The sequence below is a fragment of the Dermacentor variabilis genome, chromosome 1 (genome assembly GCF_050947875.1).
Source record: "Dermacentor variabilis isolate Ectoservices chromosome 1, ASM5094787v1, whole genome shotgun sequence".
Classification (NCBI taxonomy): Eukaryota; Metazoa; Arthropoda; class Arachnida; order Ixodida; family Ixodidae; genus Dermacentor; species Dermacentor variabilis.
The window spans coordinates 252,235,140-252,259,158 of record NC_134568.1 but is presented as its reverse complement, the minus strand read 5'-3'; the positions used below and the strand labels follow the sequence as shown (position 1 = coordinate 252,259,158).

The following is a 24,019-nucleotide window of genomic DNA, read 5'->3' as shown; positions in this document are numbered from 1 at the left end:
TGTTGTATAGGTTGCTAATGCAATTATTTGCAGGTTCAGAGGTTTAACTGATTTATAAATACGATTTATAATAGCCATTTATTTAGCACATTAACACTCTACAAAACAAGCAGGCCCACTACGCATAGGGGGTGAACACAATTGCAAAATTGACTTCAAGGTGCCTTTTAACTATAACATAAGGTAAGCGTGTAAACTTTCTGAGTGAATACATGTAACTTGTGCATTTGGTTACATCATTTCTGTACTGTATGCCCATACAGTCTGCAGCATGCACAAGTAGTTTGACGTGCCCCACAGTGGCTGTGTTCCTGATATAGCTTACCCGATTTTTTCATTGCTACTATGTTCGTGTGGACCATGCTCACTATGCTCTATCCATCATGTGGGCTGTGCTTTTGTATATACACACTCTAGATTGTGTAGCCATGACCCTCCACTCTATTGTTCCATCATCACAGTTCTGGCTCAGTGATATCGCTCTCTGCCACCAGACGGTGGCACTGCCTCATCATTGATAGGATTTCCGAGCTGCTGCTTAGTTGCGACATTTAAAGTTTGCCGAGCAGCCAACTCGTTTACTTGTGCATAAGAATATGTGATAGGGGTTTTGAAGAAAAGGTGAAGGGGGGGGCAGGTAACCGTTCAAGCAAAATTGTGGGCTACCAGGTACACATACAGGAATATTGGCTCATGTGTTCATAAGGCTATTGTGACTAAGCAAGTTTGTCATTCTCAAACAGTTACAGTACCCCTGCAGGTCCATTTAAGACAAATGTAGTTCAAGAATATTGACGAGGACAGAACAGTAAGATACCCTTGTAGTAATGTGTCATAGGAATCTATGTTCTGGTGCTCTGTTTACCAAGCGAATTTTGTTTTCTGAAACAAGTTAAACGAAGCACAGTAAACATCTGTTAATTAACCCTGACAGCACCGACGAAATAGATGGAATTATCCAGCGGCTTGAAGTAAAGATGCAGGAAGAACGCCAAATTACACCACTGATTAATTTAGCTGTATTTACCTTATTCTAACATGCCCCCGAATCAAACGCGTTCCCCGCTTTGTATCTGTCCAGAGTAGTTAAAAAATGCAGAAATTATCTTGAAGCTCCTAAATAAAGTGAAAATTGAACGTGCATCTGATTTTTTAGCGAGCGCAGCATCTTTATCAGGAATGCCTGCAGGACGATTAGCCTTCCCCTGTAAGAGAGGCGTCACCGTGATGCGGCCATGATGTCTTCCCGGTGTGTGGTGCTTCTGCTCCTGCCGTGGCCGCACTACTTCCCTTTGGTCTACCACGCTTGCCCCTTTTTTGGGGTGGCAGCCTCCCTCCGGTTTCGCTCGGTCGCCTTTCGAGGGCCACCGAGATCTGTTGGACGGCCTGGGCTTGGACCTCATAGTCGTAGCACCTCGTTGCGGCCTCCAGCCGTGGCGGGATCGTTGTCATCGTTGCAGCTTCATGCGGGTTCTTGGCACAGTCCCAAAGGATGTGAGCTGCAGTGGCTCTTTCCTTTCAGCACACACAACACAGGTCACTAACATAAACCCTCGGATGCACGTGCCTCAACAGCACCAGGGTGAATAACGGCCCCGTCTGAAATTATCGGTATAACACTGCTTCCTTACGGGTCAAGCCCGGATGAGGTGGCAGCATAGTCCTTCTCTCTAGCCTGTACCACTTCACAATTTCATTGTAGGTCATTCTTTCCTTGGTTTCCCACCACCACCACCACGACGGGTAGACCGCAGTAGCAGCAGCACCGTTGGTTACTCCTCGCGCCGCCACGTTCGCCGTCTCGTTGTGGTTTGCATTGCCACGATCTGAAACGTCACTGCCCATGTGTGCCGGAAACCACTTTTATCACGACACCGATTTTCACTTGCGAGATCGACCGCATGCAACACACTCGCGGCTTCACCACACACCCTTACTCTGGCGTAATTTCTCACTGCCGTCCTAGAATCATGGAGCACAGTTGTGCACTCGGGGTCGGCGATAGCCAGGGCAATGGCCACCTCCTCGGCTCGATACACCCTAGAGTCCGCACACTCGCCGCAGTTTTCGTTGCACCAATCGATGCCCCGACAACTGCTGTGGCGAATGCCTTTCTGTCGTTTGGATACTATGCCGCATGCACAAACACGGTACCCCTGTCTTTGGCATAGAGATCGATGAGTGCCTTGGCCCTCGCCGCCCGCCGCTCTTTGTGGAACTTGAGGTTCGCGTTTCTTGGCACCAGACATACGCGTAGCCATCTACTAATTGTGTCCGGTACAGGCACTTCTGTATTTTTCGGTCCCCCTTTCTTTGGCCCCAGGCCTAGGTCATGCAGCACTTGTCTGCCCGTTATTGTTTCCGATAGCGGCGTGAGCTGGGCGGTCCTCTGTGCCTTGGTGATTTCGTCCAGGGTGTTATGCACTTCCAGGGCCAGTAACTTGTTGGTGCTCGTGCAGTCGAAAAGTCAAAGTGCTGCCTTGTACGCTTTGCGTATGAGTGCATTGATCTTATTTCGCTTGCACTGCCTCCAGTTGTGGAAAGCAGTAACGTATGCAATGTGGCTTGTAGCGAAGGATTCCACTAGCTGGGTGAGGCTTTCTCCCTTCATGCCTGCTGCTCAGTGTGACACCCTCTTGATGAGGCAAATGGCTATGGTGACTTTGGCAAGAAAAATTAATGCACATTAGCAGCCGGTTTTCTAAAGTCAGCTTCGCCGCAATACATGCTCGTTATGCGGCAAAGCACGTAAACGTTGCGAAGGCAGTTTTGGTTTTGTGCCCGCGTACACCGAGCAGGCATTTTTCAGCCTAATTTTCTTTTTAAATATAGGCAGGCATTAGGAGCGCGTAAAAACCGTAATGAAGCATTGTGAGCTATGGTTATTGCTTCAAAATCTTTCAAGGGCGGTCTCAAAATGGGTGTTTTCGACAAGAGATGACGTGCGCTCAATGCATACTGTCCCTTAAACTCTGCCAAGACAGACGCTGCCATTAAAGGAGTCATTATCGGTGCCACCATAGGGGTTAGGTGCACGTGTGCTGACTGGTCAAATTAGCCAATTTTAGGATCGAATTTTAGAATTGCCGGCCAGGATCAAATTAACCGAAAAATCAAATAAACTGTAGTTGAATTAACGGAAGTCTACTGTACCCCTAGTCATTGCTTTGTTTGTATTAAAATATGTACAGTGGGCCAAAAGTGTTTTGCATGTTTCTCATTTTTATACAACTTTGAATGAGGCTTAATAAAACAGTTTAACTTGTTCCCTGCCATGGGGAAAATGGGTGTTTTTTGTAGGCCACGGCAGATTTTTTTGTTTTCTGGAGGTACTACTGCACTCAAGATCTTATGTAATACACGAATAAAAAGCAGAATGAATGCACTTTTCATGCATAAAATTTTTGTAGACGAGATGTATGTCATGAAGAAAAAAGGTAAATTGCCAGAATCAAGATTGTGAGATAAAATTGAACAAAGTTTGTAAAAACATGCTTGTATCTACTAAGAAAAAAATGAAACAAAAATTATGAAATGTACAAAATGTATTGGCGTGTAATAGGTACTATCTTAGAAAAAAATCGAAATTTTCATTGAACAGGTATTCCACTACAAAAATTTGCAAGTACTACAGTTGGGCATGCAGGGCTGCAGCCGCTGATGTTCCGGGCTGGTTTGCGTTGTTGCTCTGAGCCAAAGTCCGACGAAAAGGCAGCATCCTCAGATCGCTGCTGCTTTGTACATTGATAAAATCGGCCGCAGACACAGCAGAATTGTCGGATCTGGGACCTTAGGAGTGTGCGCCGCTCCCGGAGGTGGCATTTTACTTTTTACTTTGACGATAGCGAAACTTGGGCGCTTTCAAAAATTACCGCCTGGTGGGAAAAAGGCGAGCTGCTTATAAAACAAATATAGTACTCCTCCTTCACATCCGATGGCAAAGAGTGTCCATGAGCGGTGCAGAAGGTCTCAAAAGTGGCATTTCAAACCATCGATAACGGGCTAACAATGCCCAATGGGTGGGGTAGGGAAAGAGTTAAGCTAGTTGTTCTACAAGTGAAAAGGAAAACAGAAGTGTGAAAGAAACAAGGACGAGACAGGTACACAGGACTCATGTCATCCTTATTCCTTTTGCACTTCTGTTTACTTTCTCAATTTGAATGAGGCTTTGTTGCATGCTTTTCTGGTATGACCGTTTGCATTGCTAAATTTGTTGTTAGCCATATTGTGATTTCTGTCATAAACTGCGACTTTCTTTGTTCCAGTGCATGAAAACACATGAAACACCTGGTGCTTTTTTGAGGTTTTTCAACAATTCGTGCAAATGGGTTATCAATGTTAATAGCCAGTACAATTCTCTAACTATAGTCGTTGACAACATAAGATTACAGTGTCAAGTACACTCCCTTGAAACAAAAAGTTTGTGTGGCTGTGCCAGCCAATTATTTTCACTAATTTTCGTGCTTTGTTAGTGGTGCCAAACTTTCTTAATAGCGTGCGTCTCTCGGCAACTGTTTTGGAGAGCCGAGGCATAGAGGACAGCTGTAGTGTGGCGTTGTGTGTATAACTTCCACCGATGTTACTGGGTATGTAAACAGTAAATTCCATGATGGGCTCGTTATAAACGCTGTACTAGTTGCTTAAATATTTTAGCTTGAAGGTTAATGTGGATGGTATCTAGCAATTGACAGAAAGCTGTATGAACAACTTCAGAAAATGGTGCGTGCCTTTAATAAGCAGCCGCTGGTAAGGCTTAAATGAGAATCTTGAGGGAAGGTGCTCCGTCATCTGCTTCACTTGCAGCCATCTGCATAGGTTGTGCTTCGTGGACTGGAGTCAGCCATTTTTCTACTGTCTTAGCTAACTGTAGCACAAGGTTACATAACACAACAAAGATGAGCATCACCCAAGTGGCCACAAAATGGCGTGCGGGTACCGCAGCCATCACGTCTCCGTGCAGTCGGTGCGCCGAGTGCATCCATGCTCCAGCACCCACGTTTTGCCTGCTAGGTACAGGAAATGAAGCTTGCGAGTGATGATCTGCTTGTGCTAAATGCAGGAAATGCACAGCCATAAAACACTGTTGAGAAGACAGTGGCTTGTAATCGCAACGTGAAGTTTTACGTACACTGATACTTGGTTGCATTTTGACTGTCGGCATGTGCGGAGGCATTCTGGCCAGAATCACGGTAAAAGCAATTCAGTGTCTAAAGTTTGTCGTGGGGCCCTTCGCCATGTGTTATGCACTAGAATATGCCTCATGCTGGTTAGAGTACCGAACAGTTTATTTTGCATGGATATCTATGAAAGTCTTTCAACAAGTTTCGACAAATTGTCTGGAACCACTGGTGGATTGCACGTAAAATTGCCTGCTGCTGGCGCTTACTTCCGAGCGTGTGCTGAAAAATACTTTGGTGTGTACTGGCAACAGTTGCAGGGTTCCTGCCAGTGTGTTTTTCATCTTTAGCTGCTCGTGAGAGGACAAAATGCTGCACAACCTCTATTGAGTGCAGCAGCCGTATGACAGTGTTTACAAGCCTTTTGCATATTTAACAGGCAAATAACTTTGCAGATATTTCTTGCAGAATTGAGGTTGTGTCCGCAAGTGTAGTCAAGGAGTCAGCAAAACAAAGTATCAGTTGCTTACCCCACACATTCTCGTTCGTGCGTACACAGCACGAGACATCTCTTACGTGTCGGATGTGCAAGTGGCACGAGCTTAGGCTGCCTTGCGACACCACGCTCGCCTTCAGACCGACTGGAGCACGCAGCTTTCCGAGCGCCTTGATAGTGATTTCGCCAAGTGGGCCCGTCGTGGCACCCTACGGCAGTGGTGGCACCTAGGTGTGCAGCACAAGGCCTCCAAAACCGAAACTGACCCTCAAAGTTCCCATAATGCCCTTGGCGCGCCACAGGCGGTGCTGACTTTTCTAAAATTGTCCATTAAATTGCGTTGTTAATCTTGTGGCCCAGAATGTTTCACTTACTATTTTGCTCAGTTTCTTACTACGTGCCGTAACTAAAACTTGCTTTTAAATGCTGCACTAATGGTTTCCATTTACCCTGTCTCCCACTGTCCTGCACTAAAATGTTTTTTTTTTTTTTCACCTACTTGCAGCAAATGAAGATCTGAAGCCTAAACACAGAGCTTCACTGTAAGTTGATATTCAGTGCTTGATGTGGGGGGGGCATGAACATAATTCTAATTGCTGGTTGCTTAACCTGTATTAATGGGGAAGTAGTTTTATCCATTTTTGATGCTTGCATTTCTAGCAATCTTTGCAGCTTACTTGTTGTTAAACATTGCCTCGAGCTTGTTCATGTTGAATTGCAAGGCAGAAGTTTGCCACGTGATTGTGGGACCAAGTGCCTATCTGTTTGCACCATCAGTTAGCTTTGCTTTGGATTGTGTTTCAGAATAATATATATACACATACAGTTTCTAACTCGATTTAATGAAGTGATGACAATGCTCGGAACAATTTAATTAAATGGGGAAGTTCGTAAAATCGCGAAAGGAATTTTCGCTCTCTATAAATCTAAAATTGTAACGTCACCCACAGAACCTACCATGGCATTGTATTTACTGCTAATCCAGCCATTTGTCGCACAAACCATGGAATAATTGAAGCAACCACCGCCGCCCCTACCGAGGTAGTGTTGGGTCCACTGTTTTGTGCATGGATGCGGCATGCAGCCTCATCAAAATACAGCTAAGGCCTAGGGCACCTAGATGGTTTAACATAATAGCTTTAGAGCACACGCTTGAAGAAATGCACGTCTATGCCAAGATTGGAAAGAAATCAGCGCTTTTTTTTTTCTTATTTATTTCAGGAAAGACTTCGTTAAATCATGTTCGGCCAAGTGCATTTCGTTAATTCGGGTTGATGACAACATCGAACCCTATGTGTACCTGCTGGGGAATGGAAATTTCTTCGTTAGATCGGGAACTTCGTAAAATCGGGTTTGGTTAGATTGAGTTTTAGCTGTATGCAGTGAAACCTCGTTAAACCGTTGTTGGTCGGAGCTCTGAAAAAGTACGTACGAAACGGTAGTACTGCTTAACCGAAATAGCATGAGATTGCCCACTTACCTGTAAAACACGCAACTCAGAGAGAGTGCGATGAAAGGGGAAAGAAACATGCAGTATTTATTCACTTCGCGCGACAAAAGCGGCCTCAAACTCACTAAAGCTGCGAGCCAGCTTTTCAGCCGATCCCTGCTTCTCGGCAAACACTGGCATGGGAGATTCCTCGTTACCGTTACGTAGTTTCCGTGCATGCGCGTGGTAGCGCTGCAGAAGTCGCGGGGCTCCTTTTTCATTGCGGGGTGCTGTTCTCGTCGCGACGATTGCATTCGTGAGGCTGACGTGCGTAACATGCAGCTTCTGCCACTGTCGGGCCTGAATCGCCCATGCTGTCGCTTTCCGTGTCGTCCTCATCGCTGTTGCTAGTCGACACTTCGGCAACAACAGAGGCAACGATGGTGAAAAGTCTTAGGGCCAAGCAATGAAATGTTCCTTACCTCGGTAAGGAAGCCTTCGTTGCGGTGAGGCCACCTTATGCCACTCTGAAAGCTTCCTTACTGAGGAACCCTCGGTGAAGGCTTCCTTGGTGCTTCCTCAGTGTAAGGTAGCTCCGAAACTACTTTCATGCGTCCTTACGCCGCTCCTGGCCCTGAACTAGCGCTTCACCTCACCGCTAGCCACGTGACGTTTGCTTGCGTATGCGCGCTGTTGCCCACCTGCAGAGGAGCGCGAGCACGGTACGTCTTGCCAGGCATCTTCGTTTAAGTCATGCGTGTGGCATGAAAGCGTTGTTAGGCGTTGCATGACGCCGGCGTGCCAGCATTGCTGGAGCACATCAAGTTTTGCACTGCAATGTGGTACTTTTTTCGCGCTCGGTAAACAAAGCTAGAAGAAAGCGTCCACGCATCTCTATATTAGCTCTTCAATTTAAAAATTGTGCGACGGTACAACATTTCTTTATTGCGTAATGGTATTTGCATAAAGCTTTCATGAGATCATCTCGAACCCAGGCATGCGGCAACCGCTCCTTACGTGAGGGCGGGTGAAGGGAGCTTTTAGAGTACGCTTGCTTCGTCCATCGGTCCTTCGCTTTAAGGAGGCCTCACGTAAGGTTAGGAGGCGCTCGAAGGAAAGGAACGTTTCATTGTTTGGGCCTTAACCTCATAGCAGACATCTCTTTGCGGTCGCAGCAGCGCCGCCAAGCAACTTCTTCGCATTCCAAATGCCACACCACACCGTAGTCAACAGCAGATCCCTGTCACGTGCCAGCGCCAACTTCGTGTCACGTTCGATAGCACGATTGGTGTCTTTTTCTTCTATGATGAGCACCTGGCACCTTTTTTATCCTAGCTTTGGCATGACGCGAGTCCTTGGTTGCACAATGCCACAACGGTCTCTGGCACGGTGCCGAAATGTTGATGTGGCTTCACGCACAAACGCGCAGGGCGCTTGGAGGCTGTTCCGATCTGAGGCTTGTTGTTCTGCCAGGCCGCCTGATGGAGACGACGCACTGCCGTGTTTGCACGCCGAAAAGTGGAAACACTACGCGTTAACCGATACGTACGCAATGAGCTGGTCCGGTTTATGCGGATAAAAAAAAACATTATGTTCAGTGACCGCTGAGTCGGGGATTTGCCTTTACTACATTTAAAACGAAACTACTGTTTAAGCGGGTAGGTTTAACGGGGGTTTTACTGTATAAATAATAATACTGTATAAATAAATAATATAGATACAGTTGCGGCTAAGGAAGTCACACTGGCCCAGGTAGCAAAATGAAGAGTGCATTACATACGTTGGATTCGCACAGTATATTTTATGGACGTTTTGACTAGTGGACCAGCCAAAACGTTATTCAAAATATACTGTTCAAATGGACCCTACGCCCTACTCTCTCTCTTTGTCTCTCTCTACACACACACGAAAAATTCGCATGGAAGGCAAGCACACACATGATTACCATGTGCTAGCTTGATGATGCCCAAGAAAAAGCATGGGATGTTATCTGGTTCAACGTGTAGTACAGCATGCTCCACATTATTTCAAACCTGCAACGCAAGGCGAATTACAGACACTGCATCCCTCCTAGCATGTGCTATGTCACTGTCTTGTAAGAAACATTCAAACTAGTGTTAAGCTGTTTGCTGAGCTGGTTTCAATCGTCTGCTGGTCAAGTTGCTTTTTAGTGCCAAGAGCAAATTCCTACCAAGAATTTGTTGGTGTTATCTTTATCTGGTTGTACACATGTGGAAGTTGTAGTTTATTTTTGCACACAGTGGGGGTGGTCCAACTGTGCCATTTGCACCGTTTTGCTACAGTTCAACTTGCCTGTGCCCACTCATGTACCATTTGCACAAAGTCCGCAAAAGTTTGGTATTTTCGTGTTTTCACGGCAATGCAATGTTTTCCGTTCGATTATCCAACCATAGTGGGGGACAGATTTTGCGGACACCCAATTTTTCGGACGCCTTCACGGCACTGCCACAATACCCCATTGAGTCCATGTATACCGTATTTACACAAATGTAAGTCAACCCCCCCCCCTCCCCCCCCCCAATATCGCGTGACAGGAAAAAAAGAAGCATACCCGAGGGCGTATTCGATAACGCAAATTTATTAGTAGCTGACATAGTCACCGGACTACTCGTCTTCATTAGTGCTGCCATCGTTATCGTTGCTATGGTCCCACAGCGCGTCATCGTCCAGCGAAATTCCACATTTGGCAAACGACCGCACCACTACATCTTGTGGAACAGGAGCCCACGCCGAATGCACCCAACCACACGCAGCCGTCAGGGAGGCTCTTTTGAAAGGTCCGGTTGGCGTAAGTTCGCGGTCTTCTGCCGCCAGCCACTCATACTCGCGGCGCAGCAGGTCCTTAAAAGGTGAAGATCCGGGCTTGTTTCATGACCATGTTGCACTTCACTGGCAGGGACCGATCGCGCATTTCAGCAATGTATGCCGTTCTGAGGGTGCCAACGTATGCCGCCGTTCTGAGAGTGCCGCCGCGAATAAAACAGCGGCGCTTCCATCAACTATCGACAGCCCCCCCCTATGAGTGTTGTGTGCACTGTAAAACTCTAAAAAATGTTGAAAAACCCTTCCGAAAAGTGAACAGACACACGTGATTGCGAAAAGCTACAGGTAGGGCGGTAGAGCAGGCATAAAATTTTAACTACGTTGTAGCTCCTGTTGGTCTTGCTTTTTTAGCGGCGCCATGCTTCAGTTTCGATTGTAAGACCCCCCCCCCAAACTTCAGATTTTCAAATTTAGAAAAATGGGTCAACTTACAATGGTGTAAATGCAGTAAGAGCATCTGAAATTTTGGATGTAAAGAACCTTTGCTGTTCACTTCTATGGACTTTTTGCCATGACCACAAGTCCGAAATGGCATTGATCGAATCCACCACTGCTACCATATTGATTATCTCGCTGCCTCGGAACAGATGCTCTTGCACGGAGATCCGCTGGCAGCCGTAGCCACCACCGCGGCAACATTAGGCCTAGCTACTTCGACATTTGATACCAAGCTTTTTACTGTTCGGTACCATATGTTCCATTAAAACAATTTGTCACTGCTAGCAATGGCGCCGACTCTTTTGTAAAAAAATCTTCGCCATTGACTTTGAAACTCGGAAAGCACGACGCGTTAGATAATGCCTGTTCTCCAAAATCGGCTTCGCCTCAATATAGCAGTGTTACATGGTGAAGCATATGCAGAGTATTGCGTTCAAGCACACCAAGCGTGGGAAGAGGCAATTGTCACAGGACACAGTATCTATTCCTTAATTATACATGGTGTGCACCCGCAGTCTTCTATCACAGTATGAGCACCAATACACCTAATAATTGTCCTGGCAGGCCTTCAGAGCCATTTCGGATGTGCCTGCGGTGATTGAGCCCTTGGGGTAGTAAAAGGTAATGCTTGAAAAGGTTGGTTGGGTATCGGCAACAAAAGTTGAGGTTTTACGCGGAATTGACTTCCCAGAGGCCATACAACACGGGAAGCTGACAAACTGCGTCGCAATGAAAGCGAGTGTATGGGATGGTATGAACATTGTTTTTGACTGCCATTACCATCTTTGCGACACACCGTACGGAAGCATCTCGTCTTGGCACTGTTCATAAATGCATTATCTCTTTTTGAGCTTCTAGCATTATTATTGGGCATTATACATTGTCTAGTGTGGTAAAGCATATCAAAGCACATTTGTCATTTGGTATGCGCATGTTACAACAATCAACCCCGGCCCTCAGTCCCCAGCAGCCGTGAAGCAACTGACCACGGCGGCAGTCAGATCTGTGACGCTGCAGAGGGTGCTAAGAATACCTGGCTCCGGACAGGCCGCCATTGGAATCTGAACCTGGCAACGTTTAACGTTAGAACGCTATCTAGTGAGGCGCGTCTAGCAGTGTTATTGGAGGAATTAGAGGGTAGTAAATGGGATATAATAGGGCTCAGTGAGGTTAGGAGGACAAAAGAAGCATATACAGTGCTATAAAGCGGGCATGTACTGTGTTACCGGGGCTTAGCGGAGAGACGAGAACTAGGAGTCGGATTCCTGATTAATAAGGAAATAGCTGGTAACATACAGGAATTCTATAGCATTAACGAGAGGGTGGCAGGTCTTGTTGTGAAATTTAATAAGAGGTACAAATTGAAGGTGGTACAAGTCTATGCCCCTACATGCAGTCATGATGACCAGGAAGTCTAAAGCTTTTATGAAGACGTGGAATCGGCGATGGGTAAAGTCAAAACAAAATACACTATACTGATGGGCGACTTCAATGCCAGGGTAGGCAAGAAGCAGGCTGGAGACAAGTCAGTGGGGGAATATGGCATAGGCTCTAGGAATAGCAGAGGAGAATTATTAGTAGAGTTTGCAGAACAGAATAATATGCGGATAATGAACACCTTTTTCCGCAAGCGGGTTAGTCGAAAGTGGACGTGGAGGAGCCCGAATGGTGAGACTAGAAATGAAATAGACTTCATACTCTGCGCGAACCCTGGCATCATACAAGATGTAGACGTGCTTGGCAAGGTACGCTGCAGTGACCATAGGATGGTAAGAACTCGAATTAGCCTAGACTTGAGGAGGGAACGGAAGAAACTGGTACACAAGAAGCCAATCAATGAGTTAGTGGTAAGAGGGAAACTAGAGGAATTCCGGATCAAGCTACAGAACAGGTATTCGGCTTTAACTCGGGAAGAGGACCTTAGTGTTGAAGCAATGAACGACTATCTCATCGGCATCATTAAGGAGTGCGCAATAGAAGTCGGTGGTAACGCCGTTAGACAGGAAACCAGTAAGCTATCGCAGGAGACGAAAGATCTGATCAAGAAACTCCAATGTATGAAAGCCTCTGACCCTACAGCTAGAATAGAACTGGCAGAACTTTCTAAGTTAATCAACAAGCGTAAGACAGCGGACATAAGGAACTATAATATGGATAGAATTGAACAGGCTCTCGGAAACGGAGGAAGCCTAAAAGCAGTGAAGACAAAACTAGGAATAGGCAAGAATCAGATGTGTGCGTTAAGAGACAAAGCCGGCAATATCGTTACTAATATGGATGAGATAGTTCAAGTGGCTGAGGAGTTCTATAGAGATATATACAGTACCAGTGGCACCCACGACGATAATGGAAGAGAAAATAGTCTAGAGGAATTGGAAATCCCGAAGGTAACACCGGAAGAAGTAAAGAAAGCCTTAGGAGATATGCAAAGGGGGAAGGCAGCTGGGGAGGATCAGGTAACAGCAGATTTGTTGAAGGATGGTGGACAGATTGTTCTAGAGAAACTGGCCACCCTGTATACGCAATGCCTCATGACCTCGAGCGTACCGGAATCTTGGAAGAACGCTAACATAATCCTAATCCATAAGAAAGGGGACGCCAAAGACTTGAAAAATTATAGACCGATTAGCTTACTGTCCGTTGCCTACAAAGTATTTTCTAAGGTAATCGCAAATAGAATCGGGAACACCTTAGACTTCTGTCAACCAAAGGACCAGGCAGGATTCCGTAAAGGCTACTCAACAATAGACCATATTCACAATATCAATCAAGTGATAGAGAAATGTGCAGAATATAACCAACCCTTATATATAGCTTTCATTGATTACGAGAAAGCGTTTGATTCAGTCGAAACCTCAGCAGTCATGGAGGCATTACGGAATCAGGGTGTAGATGAGCCATATGTAAAAATACTGGAAGATATCTATAGCGGCTCCACAGCCACCGTAGTCCTCCACAAAGAAAGCAACAAAAAGAAAGGCGTCAGACAGGGAGGTACGATATCTCCAATGCTATTCACAGCATGTTTACAGGAGGTATTCAGAGGCCTGGAGTGGGAAGAATTGGGGATAAAAGTTGATGGAGAATACCTTAGCAACTTGCGATTCGCTGATGATGATATTGCCTTGCTTAGTAACTCAGGAGACCAGTTGCAATGCATGCTCACTGACCTGGAGAGGCAAAGCAGAAGGGTGGGTCTGAAAATTAATCTGCAGAAAACTAAAGTATTGTTTAACAGTCTCGGAAGAGAACAGCAGTTTACGATAGGTAGCGAAGCACTGGAAGTGGTAAGGGAATACATCTACTTAGGGCAGGTAGTGACCACGGATCCGGATCATGAGACTGAAATAACCAGAAGAATAAGAATGGGCTGGGGTGCGTTTGGCAGGCATTCTCAAATCATGAACAGCAGGTTGCCACTATCCCTCAAAAGGAAAGTGTATAACAGCTGTGTGTTACCAGTACTCACATATAGGGCAGAAACCTGGAGGCTTACGAAAAGGGTTCTGCTGAAATTGAGGACTACGCAACGAGCTATGGAACGAAGAATGATGGGTGTAACGTTAAGGGATAAGAAAAGAGCAGATTGGGTGAGGCAACAAACGCGGGTAAACGACATCTTAGTTGAAATCAAGAAAAAGAAATGGGCATGGGCCGGACATGTAATGAGGAGGGAAGATAACCGATGGTCACTAAGGGTTACGGACTGGATTCCAAGGGAAGGGATGCGTAGCAGGGGGCGGCAGAAAGTTAGGTGGGCGGATGACATTAAGACGTTTGCAGGGACAACATGGCCACAATTAGTACATGACCGGGGTAGTTGGAGAAGTATGGGAGAGGCCTTTGCCCTGCAGTGGGCGTAACTAGGCTGATGATGATGATGATGATGCGCATGTTTGCCATCACTTTTTGTCTTGTGCCTGACGGCGCAAATTGTTGTGGGTCATTGTAATTTTATGTCTGTCTTGCACTCAGCTGCATGTCTTTCTTCTCTTTAGGCAACAAATTTGATTTAATTCTTTACAAAATTAAGTTCCTTGCCTACCCAAATAAAGATGTTTGTAACATACTGTGCATGGTGTACCGTCCGTGGATAGGAAAGCTTACTGTGTTTACTCGAGTCTAATGCACGCTTTCTTTCTGATAAAAGGGTAAAAAAAATTTTGTGCGCGTTAGAATCGAGTGGGACCCTAAATCTGCGTTACCATATCGGCATCTGCATTTCAAAATGGCATCCTCGTACGCACTTCAAGCCTAGCTGCCGTAGCTTCCTCCATGTTCTGTATGTGTGCTTAGGCACTGCTTCCTTGGGCTTGCGTTAGTGCACCGTCCGTCTTCCCGGTTTTCCCATTTTCTGTGTTTGCTCTACCAGCATTGAAGTGCCGACTGCAAAGACATGCCAAGTTCATCACAATGCCGCAATTAAAAGGGAAGCGATCACGTGTCTGGAGAAAGATGGAAATCGGGCCATATCATGGGCATTCGGAGTCTCAGAAACTTGCATGGCGGGACTGGCGGAAACAAGAGAGGCGTTCTACATCGGCAGCAGCCGCGCAGCCCCTATCTTGAAAGCAATCTGCGACAGAGACAAGTCTACACATCTACGTGCACCTCGCTGTGTTCTCGTCGCTTAGCGTTGAAGTGAGAGGCCGCACAAAGGTCAATTCGCTCGCTCCTGCTACTGCACTTCCTCAATGCAGCGTTTTGATATAGTTTCTACGGTCATTGCGTGAGACGTGTTCATGTTTGCTTGTACGCGCATGACACCATGCTTGTTAATTTAGTTTGTAAGTGAATGATTAAAAGTTGATATGGGCGATAAAACTATCCTTACTTTTCATACAGCTGTCTACTAACTTGCTATCGCAATCGATGCTTCGCCTTTTGGGCGAAACTTCAACTTTTTTTATTTAGCACAACTTTTATGCATTGGGAGTAAATCTTTTTTTCCAAATGTGAGAAAGCTGTATTTCTGTGTAGAAGAATGAGGTGCGTGCAGTACTGTAAAGGACTTTTCTTTTTTTTAGGTCACGGCAAAAGGGAGCCCATTACAATCGAGGGTGTTTCTTTTTTACCTTTTTTTTTTTTTTTTTTTTTTGTAGCGGAAAACAAGTGCGCATTACATTCGAGGGCGCGTTAGAATCAAGTAAATACGGTAATTAGTATTGCTTCGCTCTTGAGCAGCACTTACTGATTGCACAGTAATAACGAGCTTTGCCAAATGGCTACAGCTTACTGCTGTAATAGTTCGTGTCCCACAAAGACCAATTTTTCTGCTCCGAAACTGCTCCAAAATGCATGTGGCTGTTCATAAACTGCTCTAGAACGACATTTTGCCTGCTCCAAAAATTGCTCTAAATTGTAAACTGGCTGGACCATCACTGTGCACAGATCCAATGGTTGTTTTCCCAGCAATAAAGAAACTGCTTTTAAGTTTAAACGAGGAAACCAATCCGTCCATCCGTCTGGCACAAGATGGCGCATTCGGTGCAGCACTTCCAGCTCCGCTTATGTGGCAAACGCTTGAGCTGCACCAACCTGCGGCAAAACTCGTAATTTCGAATGAAGTCTCCAAATTTAGCACAATGTGTGTTCAGTGTTGCAACCACGCAGCCATCGACTGCAGTGCTAGGCGCTAGCCAATGCATGTCTAAGTCTAATCTGTTTTAGTGCAGTCTTTGAAGTGTGGGTGTGTTTGTTAGAATAGTTGTAACTAGGCCGCAAGAAAATGAAAACCGTTTCGTGCTTTGTTTTGTTTCATATAAGTTTTATGCATTCGTGTATGCACGGTCTAGCTAAAGATTATTTGAACTGGCACTCATTTCATGGGGCAGTTCGGAAGGAAATCCGCGCTGAATAAAGTCGTACAGTTCGCTTAGTGTGTAGCTCATCAATTTCGGTAAACATTTTGAGCACTTGCATTCATGCTCTATTGGTACATCTGCATCTATTAATGGGCAAACGCCATGCGTCTGACATTCTAAATCTATTTCACACGTGCACCATGTCCGGTTGGTGCGGCATGCCGAAAAATGCCCCGTTTCCTTTCATGAAACTTCATGGTTCATGAAACTTCAACCGCAACGTCAATAAAATTTGCTCTTGGGCTACGCTATTTTCTGCTCGGCCACACCACACAAATTGGGCTTTTGCTGCAGTAGAAGGCAAGCCAAGGATGTAAAGTCTTGTACTATTAGTCAACCTTAGCGATCAAATGGTGGTCGTAATTAAATGTTTGGTGAAAATGCGAACCTTCAAAATTGCCTTTGCAGCAACAATGTTCAGGACGTGACTTGCACACATTGAGTCCAAACATTTGAATAAACCATTGTTTGGTACACAAAATATTGGTTCCCGTTTTACATTTGCTTTATGGCACCTGTGGCGGAACCACGAATAAGCCTGGGTAATGGTTTAAGATGCAGATCGGAAAGCCAGTGAACGTTTTTGTCCCTTTATTGTTTTCAAAAATATCTTGCAAGTTTGTTAGCAAGGAATGTGAAATACTGGCCAACATGCAGTGACCATTGTCACTTCATTTATTCTGCAGTATTCTGCTATCTTAACTGATTGTTGCCAAGAATTTGATTACGGGAGGGCACTACACGATTGGTGTTCACTGTACCTTGATGGGTGTTCATGGTAGCCACTGTGAATATTTCTCGTTCATCGTGCAGCAATATGTTTATCTAAATTTATACATTTACCTAGTCAATGAGATTTCAATGAAAAAGTTGGGGATGACATTGAGAAATGACCGATAACAGTACAGTCGACTCTCGTTGGAACGGTCCCTGATAATCCAACAAAAAATGTCCATTTTATCTGAAGTCCATAATATCCAAAACGCCTCACTTCCGAAACTTTCGTCGCGATTTCTAACAAATTTGCAATATTGCAAAGAGTGAATGACGAACGTCCAAAGTAAAAACAAAGGTTCAGTTTCGCCTAAAAGAGGAAAAGAGGAAGCATCGATTGCGATAGCAAATTAAGCAAGATACGTGTGTCAACAGCAGCAACAAATTGACCTCCATCCAGAAGAAACAGGTCAACCTAGAGGCAGTAAGGGTAAAAGACAAATTCAGACTGGCACTTGCAAACAAATATGCAGCCTTACCCCCGTATTCTGAAATGCAACTTAAGTTGAAGCCCATGCTTGACTTGATCTGAGTGACGCCTATCGGGAACGGGCTGAAGGAAACGCGGTGAGCGTCTTTGGGTACATTAACGCCAGGCGTCATCTAAATCAAGTCGAGCATGGGCTTCGACTTAAGTTGCATTTCTACATACGGGGGTTAGAACAGCAGGTTGATGACATAGAGCTAATGAATGAAACCGTAATTAGGTTGGCTTCAGAAGCAGCAATTGAAGTGGGAGGCAAGGCACCAAGGAACCCAGTAGGCAAGCTCTCCCAAGTAACGACCTAATAAAGAAACGACAAAAAATGAGTGTCCAACTCAAGAGAGAGGACAGAATTCGCAGAACTGTCAAAATTGATCAAGGCGAGACTAATGGATATTCGAAACTATAACGCGAGAAAGACTGAAGAAGCCGTAAAAAATGGACGCAGCCTGAAATCGGTGAGAAAGAAACTTGACCTAGAACAAACCAAGATGTATTCACTGAAAGATAAGCAGGGTAATGTAGGCAATCTTGAAGACACATTAAAAGCAGCGGAAGAATTCTATACTGACCTATACAGTACCCAGAGGAGTTGGGATACCTCATTTAGAAACAGTAATGAGCAGGATACAGGAACTCCTCTTATAACTAGCCATGAAGTCTGAAAGGCCTTGCAAAACATGAAACGAGAAAAATCGACAGAAGATGGAATAACAGTCGATTTAATCAGATGGAGAAGACATATTTGAAAAACTGGCGGATCTTCATACGAAGTGTCTATAGACTGCAAGAGTCCCAGAAAACTGGAAGAATGCAAACATTATACTAATCCACAAAAAGGGAGACGTTAAAGAACTGAAAAATTATAGGCCCATTCGCTTACTTCCAGTATTATATAAAATATTTACCAAAATAATCTCTAATAGAATAAGAGCAACACTGGACTTTAGTCAACTAAGGGAACAGGCTGGCTTCAGGAAAGGATAATGGATCACATCCATGTCATCAATCAGGTTGTCCAGAAATCTGCAGAGTACAATAAGCCTCTCTATATGGCTTTCATAGATAACGAAAAGGCATTTGACTCAGTAAAGATGCCAGCAGTCATAGAGGCATTACGTAATCAAGGAGTACAGAACGCTTGCGTAAATACCTTGGAAAATATCTACAGAGGTTCTACAACTGCCTTAATTCTACACAAGAAAACGGGAAGATACCTATAAAGAAAGGGGTCGGGCAGGGAGACGCAATTTCTCCAATGCTATTCACTGCATGCTTAGAAGTATTCAGACTATTAAACTGGGAAGGCTTAGGAGTAAAGATCAACAACGAATATCTTGGCAACCTTAGGTTTGCCGATGACATTGTTCTATTCAGCAACAATGCAGACGAGTTACAACAAACGATTGAGGACCTTAACAGAGAGAGTGTAAGAGTGGGGTTGAAGATTAATGTGCAGAAGACTAAGATAATGATAAATAGCTGGGCAAAGAAACGAGTTCAGGATCGCCAGTCGGCCTGTAGAGTCTGTGAAGGAGTGTTTACCTAGGTCAATTAATCGCAAGGAACCTTGATCATGAGACGGAAATTCACAGAATAAAAATGAGTTGGATCGCATACGGCAGACATTGTCGGCTCCTGACTGGAAGCTTACCATTATCATTGAAAAGGGAGTTGTACAATCGGTGCATTTTACCATTGGAGACATATGGGCCAGAGACATGAAAACTGACAAAGAAGCTTGAGAACAAGTTAAGGACCGCACAAAGAGGGATGGAACAAAGATTGCTCGGCATAACGTTAAGAGACAGAAAGAGAGCGGTTTGGGACAGAGAGCAAACGGGTATAGACGATATTCTAATTGACACCAAGAGGGAAAAAATGGAGCTGGACAGGTCATGTAATGTGCCGGTTAGATAACCGTTGGACCATTAGGGTTACAGAATGGGTACCAAGAGAAGGAAAACGCAATCGAGGACGCAGAAGATTAGGTGGAGCGATCAAATTCAAAAATTCCCGGGCGCTAGTTGGAATCAGTTGGCGCAGGACAGGGGTAATTGGAGATCGCAGGGAGAGGCCTTCGTCCTGCAGTGGACATAAAACAGGCTGATGATGATGATGACTATATGATGGCATTTACGTCCAAGACCGCTTTTAGTATTGGGGCGGGGATGCTTTTTCACGTAATTTTTTTATTTCACAGGCTTTCTCCGTTTTTTTTTTATGCTTTTTGTTTTTGTTGGAAGAAAAACCACACAAGACCTAGGTTGCTATATACCGTATTTACTTGCATAATGATCGCACTCGTGTAATGATCGCACCCCTGAATTTTGTCGTCAAAATTTGATTTTTTTAATTTCCCGTGTAATGATCGCACCCCGAACGTGCTGCAGCGATATGTCGTGTGCCAAGTCTAGCTAATAATGATCGCGCTTACCATCTGTCGAATGCGCCTTTCGATTCTTCTCATCTGCACTCGTGGGCACGCAACAAATCGCGAGCGGCAACGATAGTAGCCACGTTTACACTGATACGTTAAAAGTGTACCTTATTCATACGCCAACGCTTATAACACAGCTAAGATGTTCACCCACCCTTAGCGGAAACGTGCCATATTAGGATAGCAGTGAAAACAGATGCAACAGTTTCCGCAGTATGACCGCCATGTGTTTCTATGTCACTGGCAGCTAAACGTGCCCATCTGTTACTGTCCCCTCAAAGTGGACATGGCTACATTATTGTCGCAAACTTGCCGATATTAACGATAATATTCATTACTGATATGGAAGAAACTGTTTCAATGCACGTGATCTACTCACGAGAAGAAAATGAAATCACGTTCGGCGCGTTCGGCTAGCTCCTCCGGCTGCCATTTTTGTTTTGGTGTCCCGCACTGACAGTGGCAGCTGCCTGCTGTCATCCCGCAGCAAATGTGGGATGAAAAAAGAAAATGTTTCGTTTCGTGGGAAATTTAACCCGCGTAATGATTGCACCCCTGAATTTGCGTCAATATTTTTTACAAAATAGTGCGATTATTATGCGAGTAAATACAGTAGTGGAGCTCAATACAAAGCACGTCTAGCCAGGAGTAGCTGGGAGTGAGCGTGCACTGGCACCCCTTGCTTGTAGGTACTAACCACTATTCATTGCGAGGCACTGCAAGCACAGCGTACGTGTGGTCTGGGCTTAGATTTTGCGTAGTTCGAGGCTAGTTTAGTGTTCCAGACTGAACGAGATCAGTGAGCTGACGGTTACAACATCCTGATAAGCAGTGTGGCAAGTTTCACTCCTACATGGGCGGGCACGGCTGAGCGTGAGCCTACTATTGACTGCTTGCACGTCTTGATGCCAGCTATTCGCTAACAGCAGATGGTATGATGTGAAACTGCTATATGACGAAACATGGCAGACCTCAAAAAGGGTGAGAGGGCTTCTCTTGAATAGAGTTTGAGAAAAGGTGACTTCGCGCTCCACTTGTGAGCTGCGTGCACCACACATCAGTACAAAATTGGGCAGAGATGTGCACAGCAGTTGACGCTGTCCACTGAATGTGCTTTTTCGCTTAGCTCGAGGGGTGGTTCAGGACCCCTTTAAAGAACAGCTCTTCACTTGCAGTGATCTTCCCGAGGCAGGGGTCTGCACCAAGTGGCACAGCGCTGCCCTGGCAAATGTGCTGTATCTGCTTCTCTGCAGCCTTCACGTTTGCAGTGCTGGCACGTAATAGTCGCAGCGAATTGAAAAGAAAATTGCACGTTTTCGCACGCATTCCGAAGTTGCCACTCACGTAAAACGATTCTGTATTTGACAGCATTGCTGATTTCTGCTCAAAGTGCAAGATGTGCTGTAGATTCATTTTTGCAACAGAGGACACCACTGCATTTTTACTTTCTTAATTTTTCAAAGGTCTCTTTAGATGGCGACACATTCCTGAATTCTGAATAATGCTTCCCACTGCCTTGTTGTGCACATAAAGGGTTAAATGATTGAGGTTTCATCTCTTAAAGTCAGTGTGGATTTTCGTTCAGCCTTTACTATAGTAAAGATTTGCACTTTCAAAATGGAGAAAGTATAATACCTTTCCTGTTACAAAATATCTTCAGTTTTATTTCTAAAAGATGTGCAGGCTCATTGTATGGGAATATAAGTGATGTGTTTGGTGTTTCTGTAATTGAGCTCAACATGTCCCCTTCCCCCCCCCCCCCCCTTTTTTTTTTTTGTGTGAATTAATCTGAAGCACTACTGGTCATGCTGGCATGTCGGTGGTTCATACTAGGAAATCGCACACTAGAATGTAGCTTGGCCACTCCACTTCCACACTGCACATCATGCGCATTTATATTTAAAATGCTCGCGACGGCTAAAGCAGTGAATAAGGGTGCTATGGATAGCCAATAACTGAACTAAGCCAGTGAGCTAATTCACAGCAAAAAAAAGCAGCCTCTGGAATTGAACCACCAAACTCTCATTTGCCTTATTGGCAAGTTTTTTTCTCAATATTGCTTTGTTGTAGCCTCAACGATTCTATAGACTCGCCAGCAGGCTTATACATATTTATAATTCTGCGTTTAAGTGGGGAGCTAAAATACAGAACACCGACCAAAATGGGGTTGTCAAAAAAAAAATTTTTTGAACGAACAATGCTTCCGTGTGGAAGCCGAAACGTTTAAAAAAATTTTTTGACAACCTCGTTTTGGTCGGCATTCTGTATTTTATTCCTATTATGCCGTTACTTTCTGACCAGACGAGATTTTGTTAAACTCTTAATTTCAAGTGGGGGGCTACTTGCTGAGTAAGCATATTTTTCAGTACTCCTGAAATTCTACCTTAAACGGGCACATTTAAACATTTTACCCACTTGTGAATCCATTTTTAATCTTCTAAACCAGTGCTGTACTTTTTCCCTGCAAGACCACTGTTCCTACGTTTTGTCTGGTTTGTAAGAACAATATCATCTGTCTTATGTTCCAGTTTACCCTTGGCTGGTGACGACAGTGAACTGTTGATTAACCTGAGTCCTTCTAACAACAGTCAGGTGAGGTGCCTTATAATATATATGTATAGTAAGTCAGGATTGTTTGGAGTTGAAGTAAGTCTGTTTGAGCTACAAGGATTTAATATATATAACTGTGCCTCTGCACTATGTAGTATACTTTTTCGTTGCTATGAAAAAATGGATGTGCATTTAATGTTGTAGGTACGAATTGCACACTTTTCTTACCTTGAGCTTCTGACCTCATAGGACCTGCTGAACTTTTCAACGCCTTCGAAAGGTTCAGTGTCTTCCCCAAAAATTCCAGCAGCTATTCAAGAGGTGAGTCTGTCATGTCTTTGTTGCATAGTCAAAGCCGGTGCTGCAGTCTCTTATCTTTAGTTTGTGACATGTAATACTCTGTTTTTTTTTCTGTAGTCTTTCTTTGGGTGTTTACTACTTACAATTCTATTACTCCTTAATAAACCAGACTGCATATACAAGATGCAAGGCTATTCAGAGACTTGTTGCCTCGTCACAGTTGGTCAGTGGGATTGTATGCTATATGCAGCAAAGGGTTGCCGGATTTAGGTTTGGCCATGCTATCTAGGAGTCAGTTGTTCTATTATAAGAAAAGTGCTAACATCAGTGTGCTGTAACTTCAGTGTGCATTGAAAGACTTAGTATGTTTGGTGCCCAACTAGCACCACAGTGTAACTTGACAGCCTAACGACATGTATGCACATTATCTGCAGGAGTGCTTTATATTTATTCTGATCATGTTTCCATGTGAATAGCGATTGTGAATGCCACATCTTATTGTCAGTTGAAATCTGTTATAACTACAGTTGAATCTCAATAAATTCGAACAACTCGAAGGGGCCCGAAAATTTGATAGTTAAAGGAAGCTAATTGGATGAAGGACGCATTGAATGAAGGTGTGTGGTTTATGGTATTCGCATATAACCCGCACCCCAACTTTACTGTGAAGTATTTGAAATTTGTGGTGTATAAGTGCCAAAATAAGGTACTTGCAATGCGAGCAGCAGCTGGTATGTGGCCGCACTGCCGGGTTGGAAGCGCCACCGTGCAAGTTAGCGCGCTGCTGAGAGCACGGTTGATGGTGCAAGTTGTTCAAATTAATCGTCGTTAATGGTTATGAGTTCGTATTACTGTGCATTTTCGCACATTTAAATGGACATAACTTTTATGGGACCACAACATCAGTTTGAATAAATAGAAAGTTCAAACTAAGCAGGTTTGAATAAACGCAATTTCATCTGGGGCCTCCAAGATTGTTGGCAAGGTGCTGGGCACGATGCTGCTGATAATTTGCGGTCATGCTCTGTTAACGTCAGTGAGTCAGAAGTTGGCACAGAAGGTGCTATAGTCATTGAAATAGTTATGGATAAGTTGTGTATACTGGTAGCATTAGTGAGTTCTGTAAGAAAATTCAGGAAAAACTTAGTTCACAATGTTCTACATCGGGGATATTCTTCATGTAGCGGGATATGTTTCCCAAGTATGCTAGACATACACTTATTAGTTTAGGTTGTATGTGATGCTCCTGTAGAGGGTTCTCGCATAGTGTGTATTCTGAAAAC

At 44.5% G+C, this 24,019-nt stretch overlaps 1 protein-coding gene across 2 annotated transcripts in view; it reads left to right on the top strand.

Annotated features, from left to right (window-relative positions):
• The window catches only part of LOC142560837 (uncharacterized), a 97,274-nt gene that overhangs the window by 39,080 nt on the left and 34,175 nt on the right, over window positions 1–24,019 (top strand). For both annotated transcript variants that reach the window (XM_075673216.1, XM_075673226.1), the window contains 3 exons: window positions 6,119–6,155; window positions 22,415–22,478; window positions 22,686–22,757. In XM_075673216.1, the coding sequence (XP_075529331.1) occupies window positions 6,119–6,155; window positions 22,415–22,478; window positions 22,686–22,757 (173 nt within the window). The remainder of the gene's footprint in view (window positions 1–6,118; window positions 6,156–22,414; window positions 22,479–22,685; window positions 22,758–24,019) is intronic.